A 21,288-nucleotide genomic window follows, 5' to 3' on the forward strand; every position below is an offset into this window, starting at 1 on the left:
TCCTTCACCGCTTCGCAGGCGGTGGCTCACGTCCTGGCATTGCGGCCGAAGGACGGCGATGGTGCCAGCAGCTAGCTGGGGCTTGGCAGAACTTTTGTCGACAGCGCAGAGCGCTTTGCTGCGAGCCTCTCCGCTCCGCCTGAGGCCCGCTGGCCGCGTGCTTTCCGAATTTAGGCGGCCCTTTGATTGGCTCGCCCGCGGGACCAGGAGGGAAAGACAACGCGCACGCCCTATCGATTGGCACAGCGAGGGCCGGAGGGCGAGCGAGCGGGCGGGCGGACCCGAGCCTCCTTGCGCTGGACAAAGCGGCGGCCCAGACCTTGCGCGCTGCGCTCGGAAACGCAAACGAGTCGCTCCCTCGGCCGCCGGGGGAAGAGGCCGCTCCAGCCCTGGGTCCCGCCTGCCCGCCCGCCCGCTGGCCCGCTCCTCCGCCTGCTTCTGAGGCCAACCGACAGGCACGGCAAGGACGCTGCCCAGGTGGCGCCGCCCAGCTTACCTTCCCTTTCTCCAGCAAGTCCACGAGGTAGCCAAACTCGCCCCCTTCCTCGCTCTCAGACATCTTCCCGAGCGGGAGCCGGGAGCCGGGAGCCGGGAGCCCCCCCCCCCCGGCCGGGCTCCCCCGAGCAGAGGCGGGAGGCGGCAGCGTCCCTCGGGAGGGACCACCCTTCGGCCGACGGGCTCCGGCTCGCCGCCGCTCTTTGCGGGCGCGTCGAAGAAATGGGTCGTGGCGGCGAGCTGAGGGAGGAGGAGGAGGAGGAGATGAGCGGACGGAGGGAGCCACAAGCGGAGAGGCGGCCGGGCGGGGCCCTGCTGCCCTTCAGCTGCCTTCCATCGCGGGCCAGCCAAGCTCCGCCTAGAGGCTGCCCCCAGCCCCCCCAGCCCGGCCCCGGCGCGCACTCAGCCAAGCACTTGCCAGGTGCGTTCTCCACCTCTGGGCCCCCTTGGGCTTCCTCCGCCCTGGGCAGATGGGGAGGCTGCGGGACACTATGGGACTTGCTTCTGAGGAAGCCCGCTCAGGATCAGGCGTCCGCCCTGGCCGCGCCCTCTGGCTCCCAAGGAGGTTGCCCCTATGGCTGTCCCATGTTGAGATTTCCAGGCTGTGTAGGCAGCAGTCAGATCTAACTAATAAAAGCCTCCAGTAATGGCACAGAACTGCAGTGAAAGCAGCCAGCATCCTATGGATTGCACCTTTCAATGCTTGGCAGCTGAAAGTGGTTCTAACACAGGCACACACACAAGTCCGGAATGACCTCTACAGAATATCTGCTGCTGAGCCTAATGCATTTGTTTATATGTTTTATAGATGAAGGCATTCCTGTCCACGTTGCTGCAGAAGTGGGATGGACTCCCCAGCAAGTGTGCACAGGATTGCATCTCCAATTGATACTTGCTGTCCCTGCTAAAATTGCTAGGTAGCTATGGTGGTTTCAACACTGAGTGGGCTTGCATGGTTTTCCTGTGGCTGATAAAACACTGAAGCAAGCAGTGCAACCACTGACACCACCTTTCCACAAGGACACAAGAGAAGCCAAGCTGGATCAGGTCAGTGGCTCAAACAGCCCAACATTCTGAATCACACAGTGGCCAAAACCCAGGTGCCCTCAGAGGGCTCACCAGCCACGGTTCATCAGAGCTTCCCTGAGTGATCAGCTACTACAATTCTAAAAGGGAGGGGGGAAATCAGTCCTAGAATTAGAACATTATATGATTGTAACATGATGTTTAAATTCCCCACTTTCATTTTTTAAAATGTCTCTAGCCCTTTTCACTGTTGAGAAATATCTTTCCCTTTACACTTCTAGACAAATGCTCCACAGTGCTATGCGGGTGGGGTGGAGAATCAATTTCCTAACAGCATTAAACTTAGGACACATAAGCCATGCAGAAATGGCCTATGGCTAAACACTATTTCTACACCATATTTGCATGTATTTGTGTACAGCTGAGCTCAGTCTTAGGGGCACCTAAACTCATTGGAACCGTAGATCTCTGTATTGAATCAGACTGCTAAATATGACAGAAACAAAATACAGGAATTCTTTGTTCAGATGAATGAAAGTGCTCAATGAAAGTGCCAGCCCAGTATGCTGCAGCAGTGAAAAAAGCAAATTTTATGCTTGGGATTATTAGAAAAGGGATTGAATGTAAAACAGCCAGTACATAGACTATAGATCTATGGTGTAATTTCATTTGGAATAGTGTGTCATTCTGGGCACTCAGAGAATTCAGATATTTAATTTAGGCCAAGATATATTTGCTATTTCTGTTAGGATTGTATCCGCAGTAAATTTTCAAGGTGATTAAGCACACTAAACTGTGTAGGACCACAGTCCATCTTGGCATAGTGGTTAGGAGCGCAGACTTCTAATCTGGTGAGTCAGGTTTGATTCCCCACTCCTCCACAAGCAGCCACTGGATGGCCTTGGTCTTGCCACAGCCCTGATAAAGCTCTTCTGACCAAGCAGTAATATCAGGGCTCTCTCAGCCTCACCTACCTCACAGGGTGTCTGTTGTGGGGAGAGGAAAGGGAAGGTGATTGTAAGCTGCTTTGAGACTTCTTCTGGTAGAGAAAAGTGGCATATAAGAACCAACTCTTCTTTTTCTACTACTGCTGCATATGTAAAGGTTAATGTCAGTCAAACATTATACATAGAATGCATGTTGTATTCATAGACTTGATTTCATTACAACAGTTCAGTCCTCCATTTTACTGCTGATTTGGGGAGGGGGGAAGCTGAAATGGAAGGACAAGTTTCAAAAATATTTCAGTTCCTATAACTAATAACCTGATTTTATTGTGCTACTTCAGACCAACACGGCTACCCATTTGAACCTAATAACCTGGTAATATTCTTCAGTATTCTTTTGACAAATACACTTCTAGACTGCTTGCTTCCCTCTCATTCAAATAAGATGGTGTTTCATTCAAGCAGTGGATTCTTTTTCCTTGTTGAGTGTAATCTTCGGAAGAAACAATCTCTGGATTTCTGGGTATCTTCTTGATATAATCCACTTTTGTACTGCCTGAGTCTCATAAATCCAAAGCTGGAACTGTCCCAATATGTGTTAGCCTGAATGCCAGCATAACTCAACATTTTCATGAAAATACCACATCATGAGAAATGGGGGGCTAAGATCTGCTGAAAACCCTACTATACCCTATTATGTAACCTCACTGAACCTCTCCATAGAGTCTGCCTGCAGGTTACTTTAGAACAGTGGAATGGCTGTTTTCACAGGCTCCAGTGGTTTAGGTTACTGTAGTAATAGGACTCCAGTTCCTTTCTTCAGGTTATCCCTGAAACAATATACTCTCTATTTTGCAGGAAACTGAGCACACAAATAGATACCAAGCTCTCTTGTTACTAGGATCTGTGCACTTCCATGAGGCAATCCATTAGCTAAATAGCTTGCTGTTCAGATCTCTCCGCACATCTCCTGGACGTTTTTCAATGCCATCTTCTGTTTTTGTGACAAAAGGTGCAGATTAGCAATATGAACCTAAGCAAAAAATGAGAACTTTCATCAAGCAATGAAGAGGTGATGTTCATAAAGGTGGTAACATTACACTGCTTGATTTGAATGGCTTTGTACAGCAGATCAGTGTCGTTCTTCTCTCTGTAGCTGATGAGGCCTTCCCTCTGCCAAAGACCTGTCACTTCACCCCTATGATAACAAGCAGAGCCAATTGTCCAGTGCCAGATCCATCATGCATTACTAAAATAGATCCTGCTCCTTCTGGGCCTGGAGTTTAGAAGAGGAGGCGAACCAGAAAACAGCACTGGAGTAGATACAGCTAGTCTTGCCAACTCCAGGTTATAAAATTCCTGGAGATTGAGGGGAAGAGTGTGATTTGGGGAAGGGAGAATTATCAGTGAGGTATAATGTTACAGGTTCCACCCTTCAAAGCAGCCATTTTCTCCAGAGGGTGTGGAGAACAATTGTAATTCCTTACCTGGACGCTGTGAGCCCTAGATGTATCAGCTGCAGAAGGTACTATCCCTAGCCCCAAGGCAGACATCCCAGGGTAATGTGCCCACCCTAACTGCAGTATTTAGTACATAGCCTCTCTTCTCCCACAGGTTTCTTTTTGCCCCCCCCCATTGCCCATCATGGGTGCATCATTCTCATGCTATTATCCTCTTGGTCTTCCCATACTTGGATTCTTTCTTTCCTCTTTTGACTTTCTTTCCTCTTTGATAAAGACAATATGTCTTTATCCTCTTCCATTAGATCAACTAGCTGTTGAAAATGTCTCAACCATTTGAGGATTCTTCTTGATAAGCAAAGATAAAGGTAAAATAAGCTCTTGATGGTCCATGCTACAGACATCCTAAAGCAATCGTGAAAGTGGTCATTTGAGCTATAAAGTTTGAAAACCAAATGTCAGAAAACACAAGGCAGTAGCAGGCAGCAGAGAGCTCATGGGGTGGAATGGATCACAAGCTGTCCTAAATTGGAAAGACCTGAGTAGAAATCAACACTTGAAAAAAGAAAACAAAACTCATTTTGAGCTGGTTTATCACATTAACATACCTCCCCTCAAGGTTGGCAGGATAATAAAACAGGGGCAAACTTCTTTAGAGAGTGGGTGGGACATAACCTTTAATACACAGAGGAATTCCTATGGATAAGCAGATATATTTCTTGTCCTCTTGTATGGCCATGCTAACAGTGCAATAGCATACAGATGAATCACTTTAAGGCTATATCTGTCAGCATTTCACTCTGGAAAAAAATGGGACGTGGCTTTATTCTTCAAGATGCTCCAAGAGAAACATTTTACATTCCCAGACTCAAATGATTCAGAATGAGACTGGATTCACATTAGCAGTTAATTAATTTTTCATAAATTATCCCCCATTCATAGGGAGGGCTTTTGATGGAAAGCCTCCTTTTATGATGCTCAGAAGGAGATTGCTGGATACGGGGGGATGTTTCTCATTGGAAAGTTTCCTGCTGATATTCCTAGTAAGCAGGGGTGACCATGGCTAGTATTTGGATGGGAGACTTTCAAGGAACATTATGATCATGGTAGGGAGTCAGGCAATGGAAAATTACCTCCAAATGTCTGTCGCCTGGCAGCCAGACAAGCTTAGGATCCTAGGATCTCCTGGCTATGCTACACACATGCCATACAATAAATGTTGTGCAAGTGGGGTTGATGCTACACCAACCAAATCCCCATTCCTTCAAAAGGCACCAGCATCAGATACATACAGTGAGTCTGAGTGAAGAAGTGCTTGGGAAGAGTGATGGAAGTGCAACAGATGACGCCAACTCCCACTCTCTGGCTGCCTGATCTGGCTGGTGCCATACAAGTGGCCAGAGCTGAGAAAGATCAACTACTCAACTAGCCCAATCTTGTTGATACCTGCAAGGGCAACCTTATTGGGGCCATGCTAGATGTTATAGCATCCGGAGATCTGACTGGTAAGGATCCGGATGAGGGATGTGATATGCTGACTTCTTCCCTTTTCCTGGCCTATCTTCCTCCCAACATCATATTTCCCTGTGCCTCTCACCACAAAAACACTGAGTCTTGTATGCCTGCCCCCAACCAACTATGAGGTATGGAACTTTACAGAAGATCAAACTATATAACTAACCTATGTGATGGCCCAACTACATAACTAACCTATGTGATGGCCCAACTGCGGGTGGTTTATCTCTCTCTCTCTCTCTTGCTCACAATAAGCACAACAAAACCAACTGCTAATAGGAATCAGGTCAAGAAGAAATGCTCAGCATACTGAAACAATTACTCACAATTAAATCCTGCTGATCCTAGTACATTACTGTCCAAAAATTTGTCTTGAGGATAGGTGCCAATTTGTAACTGCAAGATATTTAAATGTTTAATTTCAAGGCTATAAAGAAGGATTCTGAACTAAGCAAACTATGGATGTACAAAGTCAGGTACAATAGAGAAAAATCCATTCAGTACAAAGCTACTGATACTGAAACCTATTTTTCTTATCTAATCTTTCTCTTTCTAGATACTCCCTGAAACAATCTTCTTCCATATATCACATGCCCATGAGAGAGAATGTTCATGGTGGAAATATGGGTTAAGTATGTAGACCAATATGAATATTTCATGCAAAATTGTCAACTTACTATTACATATTTATAAGCAACAGTCCCAAGTCTACACCATCAATATAAAATGTGACTACAAACCTCTCTTGGTAGCAGAATTGACTAAGGCTGAATTTTTAGGCACACTTACTCAGAAACAAAGCCTACTAAATACATTGGCATTCTGAAAAAACATGCATGGAATATAGATGTACATAGGTGCAAAACAGACAGCTACAGATATAGCAAGGGTTAAAAATGTTAATTGGGGCTGGAAGGGTTGGCTGAGCATACTAATTTGGCTGAACAAACACACACAATAATCAAAGGTTTATGGAAATCGCAAGAAGATGAGTACTGCTGGGTAATTAAGTAGTGCCCCAGAGCCAAGGCAAGGCTTCTCTGGAGGTTTTACTGCTTAATCAGTTCTCCTTTTAAATGCACCCAACAACAGGACATCTCTAGATTCTGTACTATTCTTCTTCACAGACCTAACAAGAAGCTATGGCCATTATTTATCGGATTTAGAACAACTGAGCAGATACCTAGAGCAGATATTCCATGCAGCTGGCAGCTACCCGTTCCATAAGCATAAACTACATCCAACATGCAGAATATTGCGCCTTGTGCCATTGCCTTGTGTTGATGCAATGCATCACTCTTAGCTGAGTATATTGGACACATGTAGCCCAATTGCTACATGTGTGGATACTGTGTTCTCATTATACTGCAGCAAATATTTGCAACTGAGTTTTTCCTGTGTGGTGAATTTAATCCGACTGCGACTAATTGCTATAGTGCAATGATCTATTTAATTATTTTAAACATTTGTATGCTGCCTGTTCACCCAGATCAGGGATCCCAAGGTGCAAACACTAAAAACATTCAAACAATCTTAAAACTGTATTTGTGGATGTGTATATCAATGCAGAGCCTCTTGTGGCGCAGAGCCGTCTGAAAGCTTTGCCCATGAGGCTGGGAGTTCGATTCCAGCAGCCGGCTCAAGGTTGACTTAGCCTTCCATCCTTCCGAGGTCGGTAAAATGAGTACCCAGCTTGCTGCTGGGGGGTAAACGGTAATGACTGGGGAAGGCACTGGCAAACCACCCCGTATTGAGTCTGCCATGAAAACGCTGGAGGGCGTCACCCCAAGGGTCAGACATGACTCGGTGCTTGCACAGGGGATACCTTTACCTTTACCTTATATCAATGCAACAAGATAAAAACAAAGAAATCTGTACAAGAACACAAAACAGGAAGGAGCGTCGAGAAGAATTGCTGGGGGACCACCAAACGAAACAGAGAAGTCTTCACCTGCTGGTTATTTATTATAATGTATCGTATGTCATGTGAGTTATGCAGCCAGGAGATTGTAAAATTGTCTGGCTGCCAGGCAAGAGACGTTGGGGGGTGGCTTGCCCACATGTCACAAATGGGTATTAGCTCCCAAGATCTGATGGGATCAGGCTTTCCTGGTGGAAAACAGTGACAGCAGGGGACAACCAAATCTCCCTGGGAAAGAAATTTCATAACTTTCAGTGTCATGACTTGAGAGGCCCTCTCTGCTTGCTGGTGAAGGCACCCAACACAAGGCTTCCAGCAAGGATCATAATGGTCAGTAAGCACAAAACCCAGTGAAGTGTGGGTGGAGGACAGGTCTAACAATAACCTGATTGGTCCCTGAGTCAATAGTGAAAACAGCACAACAGGGCCACTCACAGACAATACAGGCATCTCCACATTCTTGGCACTTAGGTATGCATGCACATTGTATTGGGAAGCAGCCTGATCTAGCCCTTCGGAATTCCTGGAATGGCAGAAGGGGAGATTAGGGTGAGGGGTTTCCTATTGTTGCCCCCCTTCCCACAACAGTCTCCTAGTTTATCTCTCTTTCCTCTGAATGGAAGAACCACTCAGAACTCAAAGAAGGACAAGTAGAATTGTTCAGGAAATGCAACTTTGTAAGAAAAATGCTACTAGACAATGGATTGAACCCAAAGATGCTCTTCCCCAGAGGGATCCAACCCCATTGACTCTTCAATGAAATGCAGTGGCAAGCAATTTTCAGCAGAGCAAAAGGCTTGGAACAGAGGACACAACTACCCCAGAGACCTTCTCTGTTTATCACTCAGTGGCATGCATCCAGCCTTCCATGTATAGAAGTTTTCTCACAAATATCTTTGTTCCTCCATCACATTTTGATTCCCAGAAAGATTATTCCTCAGACAGCAGAATCCATAAAGAGAAGGAGCATAATAGAGCAAGGAGGGATCAGAAAGATATTTTCATATATCTTATACCAGCAAGTGAGCTTGCTGAGCACTCAGAGAAGAGCAGAATACAAATATAATGATAAATTTTGCATTGGTTGATCTCTGCACAGTCTCTAAAGCAGTCGCACTTACCACAGACCACAGTAATCCAACATGCATGTAATCAGAACATGGACAACTATGTCTAGGCTAATGGTTTTGTGGAAGGGCACGATCCACCACAGTTGGCTAAAGGTATTATGCACCATAGATGAGATATGTGCGTCCATGTTAGGGCACAGATGTAACGGCACCCTAAAATGTGTTCTTGCTCCTTCAGGAACCTTATCCAGATCAGGCTGACTCCTTCCTTTCTGGCTGCTCATTTATTATTATTATTATTATTATTATTGAATTTATTTCCCGCCACTCCCTTGCGGCTCGTGGCGGGTTACAACAATATAAACCCCATAAAATACATTAAAAACCAATTAACATGTCAATATTAATGACTACCTGGCAAGAGCGGCTAATCAACTACCCATTCCCCTTAGCAAGTGGAGAGGGGATACTGATGGTACTCATGTCTAATCCCAATCCTCAGGTCCCGGGGGGGCGTAGGTGTTAAGCCTGGTCTCAACCGTAAACCTGGCGGAAGAGCTCCGTCTTGCAGGCCCTGCGGAACGATGGAAGGTCCCGCAGGGCTCGCAGTTCTCCCGGGAGCTCATTCCACCAGGCAGGGGCCAGGACCGAGAAGGCCCTGGCCCTGGTCGAGGCCAGGCGTGCTTCCCTAGGGCCGGGGACGACCAATAGATTTTCTCCCGCAGAACGTAAAGCTCTACGGGGGGCATAGGGCGATAAGCGGTCCCTCAGGTATGTGGGTCCCAACTCGCGTAGAGCCTTGAAGGTTAAAACCAAAACCTTGAACCGGATCCGGGCAGCAATTGGCAACCAGTGCAGCTGCCTCAGCACTGGCTGGATATGGGCCCTCCAAGGTGTACCAGTGAGGACCCTGGCAGCTGCGTTCTGCACTAGCTGAAGTTTCCGGATCAAGGACAAGGGAAGGCCCGCGTAGAGCGAGTTACAGAAATCTATTCTGGAGGTGACCGTTGCATGGATCACCGTGGCCAGGTGTTCGGGGGACAGGTAGGGCGCTAGTAGTCGGGCCTGGCGAAGTTGGAAGAATGCCTGGCCTGCTACTCTTTTGATCTGTGCCTCCAAAGTTAGGGAGGCATCAATGATCAGCCCACAGACCCTCAGTCCTGTTAGAGCTGAGCATCAGTTATTGGCCCTCCTTCAGCTCATGACCACCTCCTCCCTCTTAGTGTGTCATAATCTCCAGTGCCCTCTGGTTACAGACAGCTTCTTGACAGAGCTCTCAAAGGGAACACTGAAATTCCCTACAGCCATAGGCTTTGATGTTTTCCACAAGTAATGTAAGGCATTTTTAATTTGTCAGGTGTTTGATGACTAATCTAGCATGTAATTATTTTAGCTTTGTAAATGCGGGTTGGGTTCTGGGCATCCATAACTGCTTCAGCTATCTTGCTAACACACACACATGCACTCTCAGCATGCACATTTGATCACATGGATTAGTGCAACGTCTGCAAATCTGTAAGAAATGGTTTGGTTTGTGCTAGTACACCTGAGACCTAAATAAAGAAAACAGTGCACACTACATTCTAAGAGCAGCAATTCCAAAGCATTTATCCTGATTTCTGGTTGTTGCAGATTCGACACAAGCTTGTCTTGGTTCTATGCAGAACTCCCAACGAGAAGCATCTTTCCTAAAATGTAGCATTGCTTACCAAAAAAATCATCTATATGGAATCCATTCCATCATTTGCATAACATACTCTTCCTCCCAGCAGTTTAGTGGTAAGTTAGGCTACAACAGTGATTTGCTTAAGGTCACCCATTAAGTTTCACAGCAGTTGAGAAAGCTGGAGTTTATTTCTTTCAGTCAATTGTCCGGGCTCACTTCAGTACGCTGGCTTTTCGGCTGAGTGGTGACAACATTGTTTGCAGCAAAACTACTTCATCTTTAGTTGAAGATAAACCACTATGAAATGTTTTAAAGGTTTAAATATGCCGCACCTGCCATTTTTAATGTTTTCAAAGCAAACTAAGATAACCATGAAAAAAAAAGAATTCTGTATGGGAAGGGAGTTCCTCACGGTTAAAGCCAGGCATTTATGGCCATCTCTTTCTTTTTCTCATGTCATGCAACACACACAGCCTGTTGGGCTTCGTATGTGCAGGGAAAGATTTCTCATTGCCTGCTTGCTTCTGCCTCAAAAACACGTCAGTCACTGGTAGTTGGCAAAGCTCTTGGCAGCTGCCAAGAGAGGAAAGAAAGGGAAAGCAAAAGCAGAGGGAATCCAATCCAGACTTGGTATTAGATCAACAGCTGCGGCAGAATTTTGTTGCCTTTTTTAGAAGGAAAGTCATGGGAACTGCAAGACTCCGATGACATTCCACAGTCTGCATGCACTTTTGAGAGACACATACAAGAGACTCACATCATATGTATCCCAATTCCAAGGCACCAACCCGTGTCAGAGCTAGCAGGACAGAATTAAGATTTATGTGCAACTGTAAAACTGAAGGTTGCTATTTTGGTACTGTAGATCATCAGGCCAGGCATTAAAACAAAAATCTGGGGTATGTGCAAAGAAAGTCTATAATTCTCTAATGCAAGTTAGGCAGTTAGCAACTGGCATTCCAGTCCTGGACACACATTACTTACATGCTGCGTGTGTTGTATGTCTCTTTCGGGCAAACATGTCATCTGCATCACAGAGGACTTCATTCAAAATGCCATTACATCCTGTCAGAGAAGAGGGTATTTAATTTCACACAGGATGTTCACAGTGCTTGGGATTCAGATTCCAAGGTTTTAAAACACATCTAATATGACGAATGAGTCTTGCAGAGCATCCTATTGATTTCAGCTCTCAGTTTCCTACATAGAGCAACTTTTGTCTCTGCATAATTGTTTGCAAAGAAGCAAGCACACACCAAGGAATCTCTGAAGCTATTAGGAAAGCAATGCCCATGATGCCCTTAAATGTTTCCCAGCATCCACTTCCTTTTTCCCTGTAGTGTCTCCTCCCTAAAGCAGTGCGTTAGTCTTGGTGTGCTTCAGAAAAGCCCACCTTTTCCTGCAGGGAGCAGCCATTCTGAAAGAACCATCTCCATCGTAGGAGGATGTTGGACTTGAAACCTCCTACCATTTTGTGATTGGCCCCACCTAATAGCAGCACTTTTGAAGATGCACCTAACATGTTTCCCAAAACTCCAAAACTGACCCCCATTCTCAACAAGGTCGCAGACACAGATCACTCACAACTTGCATGCTAGTTGAATATTTTATATATATCTACGGAAGAGATTCATGCTTGCGAAATGCATTGCTGATTACCAGCTGCATTTAGGCACCTTGAGTGTTTATATTTGGAAAACACCCTTGGGCTATATTTTAGGATCCTTCAAGCTACATTGTAAAATCCATCTGTCACCAATGTAACAGGAAATCCTCAGCGGCATACTTGAAACTTGTGTCCTATTAAATCCTTCTCCTTGTCAGCAGAGTATTTCAGGGGCTGTTAAAAAGCTGCATGGAAAGTGACACTTGGGAAGGGCTGCTTGATCTTGAGTGGTGGGAGGATCACATGCTGAGAGATCAGAGATCGTTCACTTCTGGTGAATGTTCAGAGTCTGCCATTTGTTCACCTGAATCCTCCTACATTTCATAATGCCACCTTGGGCTTTCATTTCTACATATAAGCAACAGTAGCTGAGTCAATGGAGCATTTTGAATAAACTGTTGTAAATAAGAACATTAATATTAAATGATCTTTTGAAATACTGGTCTCATTTTGCATGCAGAGGAGAAAAATGCATGCAAATACTTCTAAAGCTTCATTTTTTTCCAAAAAAGAAGATAATTACAACTGATAAGCAGGAATGTTGTTTAGTACTTCAAATACCTTACCAATATTCACTATGAAAATGGGTTCATATAGTTAACTGCCCAAGCAGTCAAGTGATTCATCAAGAGCCATCTGCTTGCTTCTCCTAAATTTAGTGATGCATAAATACAATCTTTTTTGTTGAGTTTTTAGATTCATTCTTCATGTTACATACATTAAATTGTCACTGTAGAAAAATACAGATCCACAGAGTGTGAGATTCCAAATGGAAGCAAAAACATATATGCAGAAAGAAGAAATTACTACCTTGGTCACATCCTTGATGACGTGTCAGTTCCAGCTTTTGGAGGCCTTCGTCCTGCCTACCATGAGGCCCCTCATGCTTTCCTCTCTAACTCACCCCCATCCTGACTGTGCATCTTTCTCCTTCTCCTAATCCCTCTGTCTGATTGTGTTTACAGCCACCTGCACCACTTTCAGGGGAAGTCTGATTTCCAGCCGATCCAAAACGACATCCTGCTTGGTGACTCTGAAGCTCTGGTTGTGACTGTTCTTATTTTTCATAATGATTTGGAGGTGAGCCTCATGGAAGGGATCGTGTAGAGTAGTTCCTCTGCCCTCACTGTGTCAAGACTAGCTGCCTCCTGGTTCCAGAAGAGAGCCACAGATCTGTGGGCCACTCAATCCTTCAGACTGGCCTCATCCTGAGCTACCAACAGCCAGTTTTCTAAAGATGAGTACATTGTATACTCCTGTAGGCGCACATCCATTCCACCACCACTACTGCCATGCATTTAGTGAAGATCCTGGGTGCTGTAGCTAACCCAAATGGTAAAAAAGTGTATTAGACGTAATCCTCTCCACACTGAAAATGCAAACCCACCAAATCTTGGCTGCTGGATTGGGAGTCAGCAGGAATCTCAGAGACTTGTCTGTGCAATTGGGTCAATCTTTGGACTCCTTCAACTCATTCTCCAGGGCAAATGTTGAAAGGATTCTATCAGCTATTTGGCTACCTGCTCCTTGGTTCTTTGCCCTTCCTTGGTGTAAGCCAGCTTTGTGTGGTAATTAAGAGCAGTGGCTTCTAATCTGGAGAACTGGGTTTGATCCCTCACTCCTCCATGTGCAAGCCAGCTGGGTGATCTTGGGCCAGTCAGTTCTCCCAGAGCTCTCTCAGCCTCACCTACCTCACCAGGTGTTTGTTGTGGGGAGAGTAGGGTTAGGCTATTGTAAGCTACTTTGAGACTCCTTCAAGTAGTAAAAAGCAGGGTTCAAAAAAGCAGCTAGTTCTTTTTCCTGACTGGTAAAAGCCTCTGGACCTCTACATCCTAGTGTACAAGAATTACTTCGGTTTACCACTGGTCTGATTTGTTCCATCTGTCTGTGAAAAAACTGGCCTTCCTCCTCATCTTGATTGTGGTTATGGTAACAGCTATCGCTGTGCTTTGTCCATCTGGCACAAGAACAGATGCTGAAACCACTTAAGTGGGAGGGGCTATGCTTGGAACAACAGCAACACTTTTTGCATCTGGCCTCTCTCAACTGCCACAGCCTTGTAAGCTTCCCTCTGAGCCACTGCAGCCAGTCACTTCTTGTGTTTGGGAAGGCCACGGCCTTGCGAACACCCAATGCCATTCTTTGCGTTTCATGTATATAAAAGAAGTCAGTATAACGGAGCATATTTCCAACTAGGCACAGAAAGCAGCCTTCCTGTTCCGTTCTTCCGGCAGATGAACAGCCCAAGGAAATAATGAATTTGGGTCACCAGATTGCTAATCAGCATATAGCAGACTGGTTAAAAGATTATGTTTATATGTAGTTTGGTAAAATTCAGAGGAGAAATAAAATTGAAATATTAGCAGACATTCATGAATCCCAAACATTTTTTTTGTTCACAAATTGGGCCAATACTGCAAACCTCAAGATTCTCTCTCATAAAGGATAATCTTTTTTTAAAAAAACGTTAATTGAGTTTAATTCCAAGCTCATTATTTACATACTATCAGAAAATCATTGTCCTAACTTAGATGGTCCAGGCTTGTGAGATCTTGGAAGCTCAGCAGGGTCAGCCCTGGTTAGTAGTTGGGTGGGAGACCACTAAGGAGTTCCATGGTTGCTCTGCAGAGGCTGACAATGGCAAACCTCTCCTGTTCATCTCTTGCCTTGAAAACTCTACATACATGTTGTCTTAAGTCAGCTGCAACTTGATGGCGCTTCACACACCCAGAAAATCATGTATTCCCTTCCTCACATAGAATTGTCACAGGGAGAAAAGGAGCATTTTGTAAATTAGAAACATTTAGCACAACTTGCATTATGGCCTTCTACATATAATAATGCAGTTAGGTAAGTATTGTTGTGACATTTCAGTTTACTTTTGTCTTTTACTATACCAGAATTAACGTTTGTGTAATTTCATATGGATTCCTTTCTCCAAAACTGTGTATTTGAATTTGTTTTTATACAGCAGCTGAATTTATGTTGTCATATCTATAGGACTCTAAACTGCAAAGAAATTTGATACAACTTGCAGAAGAATGGGGAGATTTGAGATAAGACAGCAAATATGATACCTGGTTGCTTCAACAAAGAAGCTGACAAACAAAGACAAAAGGGAATAACAGCAGTTCATTGTTAAGGAGAGACAAAACCCAGAAAATAGATGTCTCTGTAAATGAAAGTGAAAGAGCGGGAGGATAACACTCAGCATGAAGAGCATTGGGAAACCAATTGCTTGAGCCCTGCCTAATATTTCCACAGGTACAGCAGACAAACTCTGATACCCACCGAGCTACTCCCCTGGAGTCTACATCCCAAAGAGCAGCATTTGGGGAAATTTTTTGTGGCAAAAGACTCTTCTATCCCAGCAAAAATTCTAGATGGAACTGAAGCCTACTCTCTATGGCACAGACACATGCAGGCTTTTAGTGAGATGCTACATGTGGCTCAGCACAAAACACGAGATCATGGTCTATCTGTTCCATTTATATGCAACACAGCATGGATTTCTCAAGAACAAGTCATGTCAGACTAACCTTATCTCTTTTCTCCCCAGAAAGCTACTACCTTGCTGGATCAGGGGAATGCTGTGAATATAGTTTATATCTATTTCAGTACAGCTTTTGATAAAGTTCCACATGATATTCTTGCTGACAAATTGGTAAAATGCATTTAGAATAATATGTTTAGTTTTGGGCGCCACAATTGAAGAAAGATATAAACAAACTGGAGCGCATCCAGTGGAGGGCGATGAAAATAATGAGGGGTTTGGAGACCAAGACGTATGAGGAAAGGTTGAGAGAGCTTGATCTGTTTAGCCCGGAGAGAAGACAACTAAGAGGTGATATGATAACCACCTTCAGGTACTTGAAGGGCTATAACATAGACGATGGAACAGTTGTTTTCTGTTGCCCCAGGGGGCAGGACCAAAACTAATGGAATGAAATTAATCCAAAAGAATTTTCAGTTCAACATCCAGAAGAAGTCCCTGACAGGACAGTTTCTCAGTGGAACAGGCTTCCTCAGGATGTGTTAGTTTTTAAGCAGAGGCTAGATGGTCACCTCACAGAAATGCTGATTCTGTGGATTTAGGCAGATGGTCAAGTCCATGCTTCGTTCTTGTGGCCCATTCTTGAATGCCAATGGAAACCCAATCGCCACTTTGGGGTTGGGAGGCAAATTTCCTCCAGGCTAGACTGGCCATGGATTCTGAGGGGGGGTGTTGGGAGAGGGGCGTGAGCATCATCTGGGCACGGAATTGGGGTCACTGTGGATAGGCAGGTAGTTGTGAATATCCTGTATTCTGCAGGGGGTTGGAGATCCCTTCCAACTCTATCTGTTCCACTTAATATTTCTGGTAAAGGCTTGGAGGAGGAGCGTGTCTCATGGCTTAAGTGTCACTCAGCGCTGTCTCACCAGAGTGCCTGCTCCTCCAATCGGCTTGCCTGTCTGTCCAGCAGCCAGCCAATCGCCTTCCATCCCCCACCCCTTAGCACCCCTCCTCCTTCCACTTCTCTCCGAGGCTCAGAGGCTGCAGATCCCCGTTGCATGACAGCTGGTGAGTTCCCTGCCTGGAGGCCTCCAGCCCCTGGGCCTTGGGGCTTCCTGGGAGGGTGCCTCACCCTTAGACAACTGAGGCACCCTGCTGTGGCTGGGGACACGCCGCCCTTTTCAAGTCCTGGGAGGAGGGGGAGGCCATCCACAGAGTTCTTCCATCTTCCCACCCAATCTAATGATTTTATAATTCTATATCCTGCCCTTCTGCCAAGGAGTTCTTGGTGGTGTATATGGTTCTTTCTTTCTCTGTATTATCCTCAAGACAACCCTGCATGGACAGTTAGACCAAGAGACCATCTTGGTTAAGATCACCCAGTGTGTTTCCATGGCTGAATGGGGTCTCAAATCCAGCCTTAATGTGACATTAAGCCCCCGGGGAGGACGGTATATAAATATAATAAATAATAAATAAATAAATTCTAACTTCTGCGCCACATTGGCTCACAGAAAGCACTACTGGTTGCACTGTTCCTATCTGCACTTTTCTGTAGCGAAGTGCAATAACGGCCACACCAGATAAATCTCCAGATCACCCACACCTTTTCTGCTAGTTCTTTCTTTTCTATGACTATAAATACATCAGACTGAAATTTCTATTAGTATGGCATGGCTTTTTTGCTTTAGAAGAGTAGGTTTTTATACCCCACTTTTTACTACCTGAAGAAGTCTCACAGCAACTTTCAATTGTCTTCCCTTCCTCTCCCCAAAACAGACACTCTGTGAGGTAGGTGGTGCTGAGAGAGCTCTGAGAGAACTATGACTGGTCCAAAGTCACCCAGCTGGCTGCATGTGGAAGAGTGGGGAATCAAACCCAGTTCTCTAGATTAGAAGCTGCTGCTCTTAACCACTACATTAAGCTGGCTCATATAACTGAGGCAGATCTTACCACAATGTTTTATAACATACTAACAAAATAACGCAACATACTGGCACAGTATATAATGAATAAAATAATTTTAATTTATGTTTTTTTTACAAAGGTTATAGAATTGTCATCTACCTTAAAAGGACATCTTTTAGCAATCCACTTACTTTACTTGAAGCCTGTGTCAATTAAACTTAAAAGATTAAGTATGAAAATATGCTAATACATTGTGGATATCCTTATTATTATACGCTTTGCCATTGCACTGTTTGAAGTAACACAATATAACTAGTCATTAATTTTGCCTTGAAGAGATTCTTAAAAATAGAGTCTGTTGCAGTATTTGTAGGTGCAAGCAACTTCTTTTGAATCCAAGTCCAGAATAACTGGCTAAAGGCCAGTTGCTGTCAAAATGATGCCAGTAAAATACATTTGATTGTATGATTCCAGTACTTAAAAGAGCACATTGGTTATACATGGCTTTAACCTTGGGCTACAATTATGCTACCAAGCTCGACTGGAGTCTGAATCAGTCATGTGGCACTATGCATATCATCTGAACACTGTATAGAGTCCCTGGTTGCCCAGAGCTCATGAAGGTGCTGAAGGCGTTCTGAGGTTCTTGTGCTTACATTCAGGGCAGGGTGAACCTTACGAATGCCAGATTCATCCATTAACGACAGGCCACAGATCCCAAAGTATGCATGCAGAGCATCTGGAAAAGGAGGAACCAGAAGAGAGAGTATTAAACAATAGAAACCAATTATTTGGGTCATTTCCCCATCATCGATCTGGCCATGAGGTTGTTTGCCTTGAGTCCCGAGTTGGATACTGTTGGGAAGTGGATCCCGCTCCTCTCACCCCCCCCCCTACTTTACAGCACTGTGTTTCTTCTGTGAACCTCCTGGGTTTTTCCCATCTTTACTATGATGTTTTCCCAAACCTGCTTTCCTGCAACATTTGGGGAAAGATTATAGCAAAGCCAGAGTAGCACCCATGTGGATGAGAACATTTAGCAACCTTCCCCTTGCTCCACTCAGCCATAGTGGCCATTTCTTCCTTCCAGTGAAGAACTATAAAAACAAAACAAAATGCACCAATTGGGTTCTCGGAATTCACAGGGTTTTTTTTTAATGAGCAAGGTATACCATTGCAGTGATATAAGGGAGAAAGCATATCTCAACAACAAAATGTATGACTTCCTTTTTAAAAAAACTAAAGCTGGAAATACAGAGAACTGGAATGACACAATGCTAAACAAATCCTCAATAGCCATTAAAAAAACTGAAAAAGCATTAAACACCACAGCAGAGAAGGAATAGCTGCTGCCAGGAGCAGGAAAAATGCAGAGGACCCTGCCATGTATAAGCCTCTTTGCCATAGTTCTAGCAACTGCAGCAGCAGTGGGAAAGCCACAGAACTATATCCTCAAGTGGGAAACACATCTTTTATTGATAATCAACAGATGCTTCACCTCTATCATCTGACTCTCCTACCCAAGTCTAGGGGCTTGGAAGGGGCTGAGTAGAAGAGAAAATGCACACAACAAGAAAGTGTTTTTGTTTTTATTTTTTAGAACCAGAAATATACACCATTAACTTTAATTATAGCAATTAAGGGTGTTTTTTTATTCTTTAATTATTTTTTTTCTTTTTATACATCTTCTGTGTTGACATCTACATAGGAAGGAGTGGACTATTTCAGCAAGAGGAGAAAATCTGTTTTGTTTTCCAATATTTTTTAGGAATAAGGGAGCATGGTGATGGAAGCACATAAATTCACTTGCAAATGTTTTCAGAAATTACTGAATTCACAATGGAAGAGGGTTTTCATGGCTTGCCTGGCAAATGCCCAGATTTCTATCTGGCAAATTTTCTTCTCTTACATACTAAAAGGATATATATTTAGAAACTGTATCCTTCTGTTATCTCTGGTTCTACTCACAAATCCCACATTTTCCTAATGCAAATTTTCCTTATAACTAAAAATCTGCACTCTTGCCTAAAGTCAACACAAGTCTCTATAGCAACCTACATGTCAGCACAATTCAATGACATTCAGAAAGTATATGAATTCTCTGAATGTGACAGTTTTTGGCCAGATCTGTCTGCATATGAAAATTTCATATAACCATTTTGTATAACCATGCCTACAACATTCAGTTTATATATAGAAATTCACTAGTAAAGTGCCCAAACCAACCAGATTAGATCCCAAAAGTCTCTACTTCGCAGTCTTCAAAGCAGTTTCATTTTCCATGCAATCTTGCAGTTAAAAATATTTTTTCAAGAAGCTCTACTTTAATTTACCCTAACCAAATATAAGCTTTGTTGAAAGCACAACCCAGCATGTCACTTGCACAAGCAGAAACATTTGACATATAACGTTCTTTCTACCTAACCCATCTAAGTATCTCAACCAAAACTGCCCGTGCACTCACCCCTTCCAAACCTGCCAAGAATTCCACAGAGATTGTAAGCATATTCAAAGGTCTCTCCTATAAACCAATAGGTTAAACTAATTGTGTGAACAGTAAAGATGTAAGCAGACCAACACAGATGACTATCATTTTGTATTTTGGCTACTTAAACTAAACATTGATTTTTAAATCTCCAATTAAATCTCAAGGGTTTAAAAAAGGCAGCAACAGAATTGTTAACATATATAGCATGCAGGATGAAGGCAGCAGTTGTTACTTAGGTCTTTACTTATTGTAGCTTACAAGCCATGGGTTTTAACTTGCTGACTGAACAAGTTATATTTGCTTTGCTTCCTTGCATCACACAGAAATAACTTCATTAGATCACTGTCTCCTTTCAAATTGTTTCCCATATGTTTAAGATTCTTCTCAATCTCTATGGCTCTTTAGGAAAAAAATGGAGTCAGAGTTCACTCTAAACTGGGAAGTTGTGCTGCTTGAAGTTGATTCCTTTAAATGCCTGGGACTTGATGATCCTGGGCTGGCCCTTCCTGCTACTTACAGCTTCATTGGAACAGAGCTGGCAGTTCCCTTGGCCCCAGTCAATCCTGGGCTGGCTCACATTACAGCTCAGTTTAAACTGAACTACAAAAAGAGCCAGCTCCAGCCTAGGTAGCACTGAGCTATCAGTTCCCATCTGCTTTCATATGTTGTAAACTGCCAAGAGCTAAACAAACAACAACCAAAGGTTTGTAAGGCTGGAAACCGTTTCAATGGTCAATTTCTCTTCCCTCTGTTGGGGGGAGGGGCAATGAAATGGACAGCTGATTGGTGTAGCTGAATATGCCTAAATAAAAGCTGGAAAAATTTGGCTTTTATTTGGGTGAGCTATACCGGTAGCCAAAACAACAGAGAATCTGTATTCAGCCTAGAAAATATAAGGAAGTACTAGTAAAACAAGGACTGCTCACCTGTTACTGTTGTTCATCAAGGACTGCATTTGCGCTGGCCTGCATCAGAAAGGTTTGTGTAGCTAAAAGCCTCTAGAGCAGGGGTAGTCAAACTGCGGCCCTCCAGATGTCCATGAACTACAATTCCCAGGAGCCCCTGCCAGCGAATGCTGGCATTCGCTGGCAGGGGCTCCTGGGAATTGTAGTCCATGGACATCTGGAGGGCCGCAGTTTGACTACCCCTGCTCTAGAGGGTGCTGCGCTCCTGAAGCAGAGCTCTTGGCCCCGCCCCAACGAGCACATGCTCCAGGCACAGCAGCTTCCTCAATTTTTAGTACCTCTAGCACTGCTGAAGTTCAGAGTATGTGGTGGGGCTCCAGGGATGGTATATTTCCCTGCACGGAAGATACTTGAGGAACAACAGTTATAGGTGAGCAATCCTGTTTTCATCATTGCTCTTCTGTGCGGTTCACATATAGCAAGTCACTCACCAGGAGGAAGGGACATGTTCTGTTCACTTGACTATGAATTGCAGAACAGCTTTCCTCAGATGTGCTTCTCTTCTGGCCTGGGTGTCCATGGTGCAGTGACCAGGCAGCTCTGCAGATCTCCAAGAACAGGACTCCTTCATGGAATTTTGTGGATTAGGACAGGTCGAATCAATTTATACAGTTGCAGATGCTTTATGTGGAGCTGCCTTAGAAGGGGACTCCAAAGCCAGCAAAACT

At 44.2% G+C, this 21,288-nt stretch overlaps 2 protein-coding genes and 1 long non-coding RNA gene across 7 annotated transcripts in view; 1 reads left to right on the forward strand and 2 right to left on the reverse strand.

Annotated features, from left to right (window-relative positions):
• TRIM36 (tripartite motif containing 36) overlaps window positions 1–744 on the reverse strand; it is a 49,133-nt gene extending 48,389 nt beyond the window's left edge. Inside the window, exon 1 of the mRNA XM_077344322.1 lies at window positions 497–744. Coding sequence (XP_077200437.1) covers window positions 497–559 — 63 coding nt within the window. The 5' untranslated portion in view covers window positions 560–744. The remainder of the gene's footprint in view (window positions 1–496) is intronic.
• LOC143840904 (uncharacterized) lies at window positions 58–17,262 on the forward strand. 2 transcript variants are annotated; one of them, XR_013232471.1, is made up of 5 exons: window positions 58–523; window positions 1,304–1,542; window positions 6,000–10,213; window positions 12,732–12,846; window positions 14,767–17,262. It is a non-coding gene; the product is annotated as an uncharacterized LOC143840904 (long non-coding RNA). The 2 variants fall into 2 exon arrangements; XR_013232470.1 differs by having other exon boundaries at window positions 12,732–17,262.
• Window positions 17,263–17,265: 3 nt separating this feature from the next.
• PGGT1B (protein geranylgeranyltransferase type I subunit beta) overlaps window positions 17,266–21,288 on the reverse strand; it is a 35,976-nt gene continuing 31,953 nt past the window's right edge. For all 4 annotated transcript variants that reach the window (XM_077344331.1, XM_077344333.1, XM_077344332.1 and 1 more), the window contains one exon: window positions 17,266–17,906. In XM_077344331.1, coding sequence (XP_077200446.1) covers window positions 17,725–17,906 — 182 coding nt within the window. In that variant the 3' untranslated portion in view covers window positions 17,266–17,724. The remainder of the gene's footprint in view (window positions 17,907–21,288) is intronic.

The sequence above is a fragment of the Paroedura picta genome, chromosome 7, assembly GCF_049243985.1.
Source record: "Paroedura picta isolate Pp20150507F chromosome 7, Ppicta_v3.0, whole genome shotgun sequence".
Taxonomy (NCBI): Eukaryota; Metazoa; Chordata; class Lepidosauria; order Squamata; family Gekkonidae; genus Paroedura; species Paroedura picta.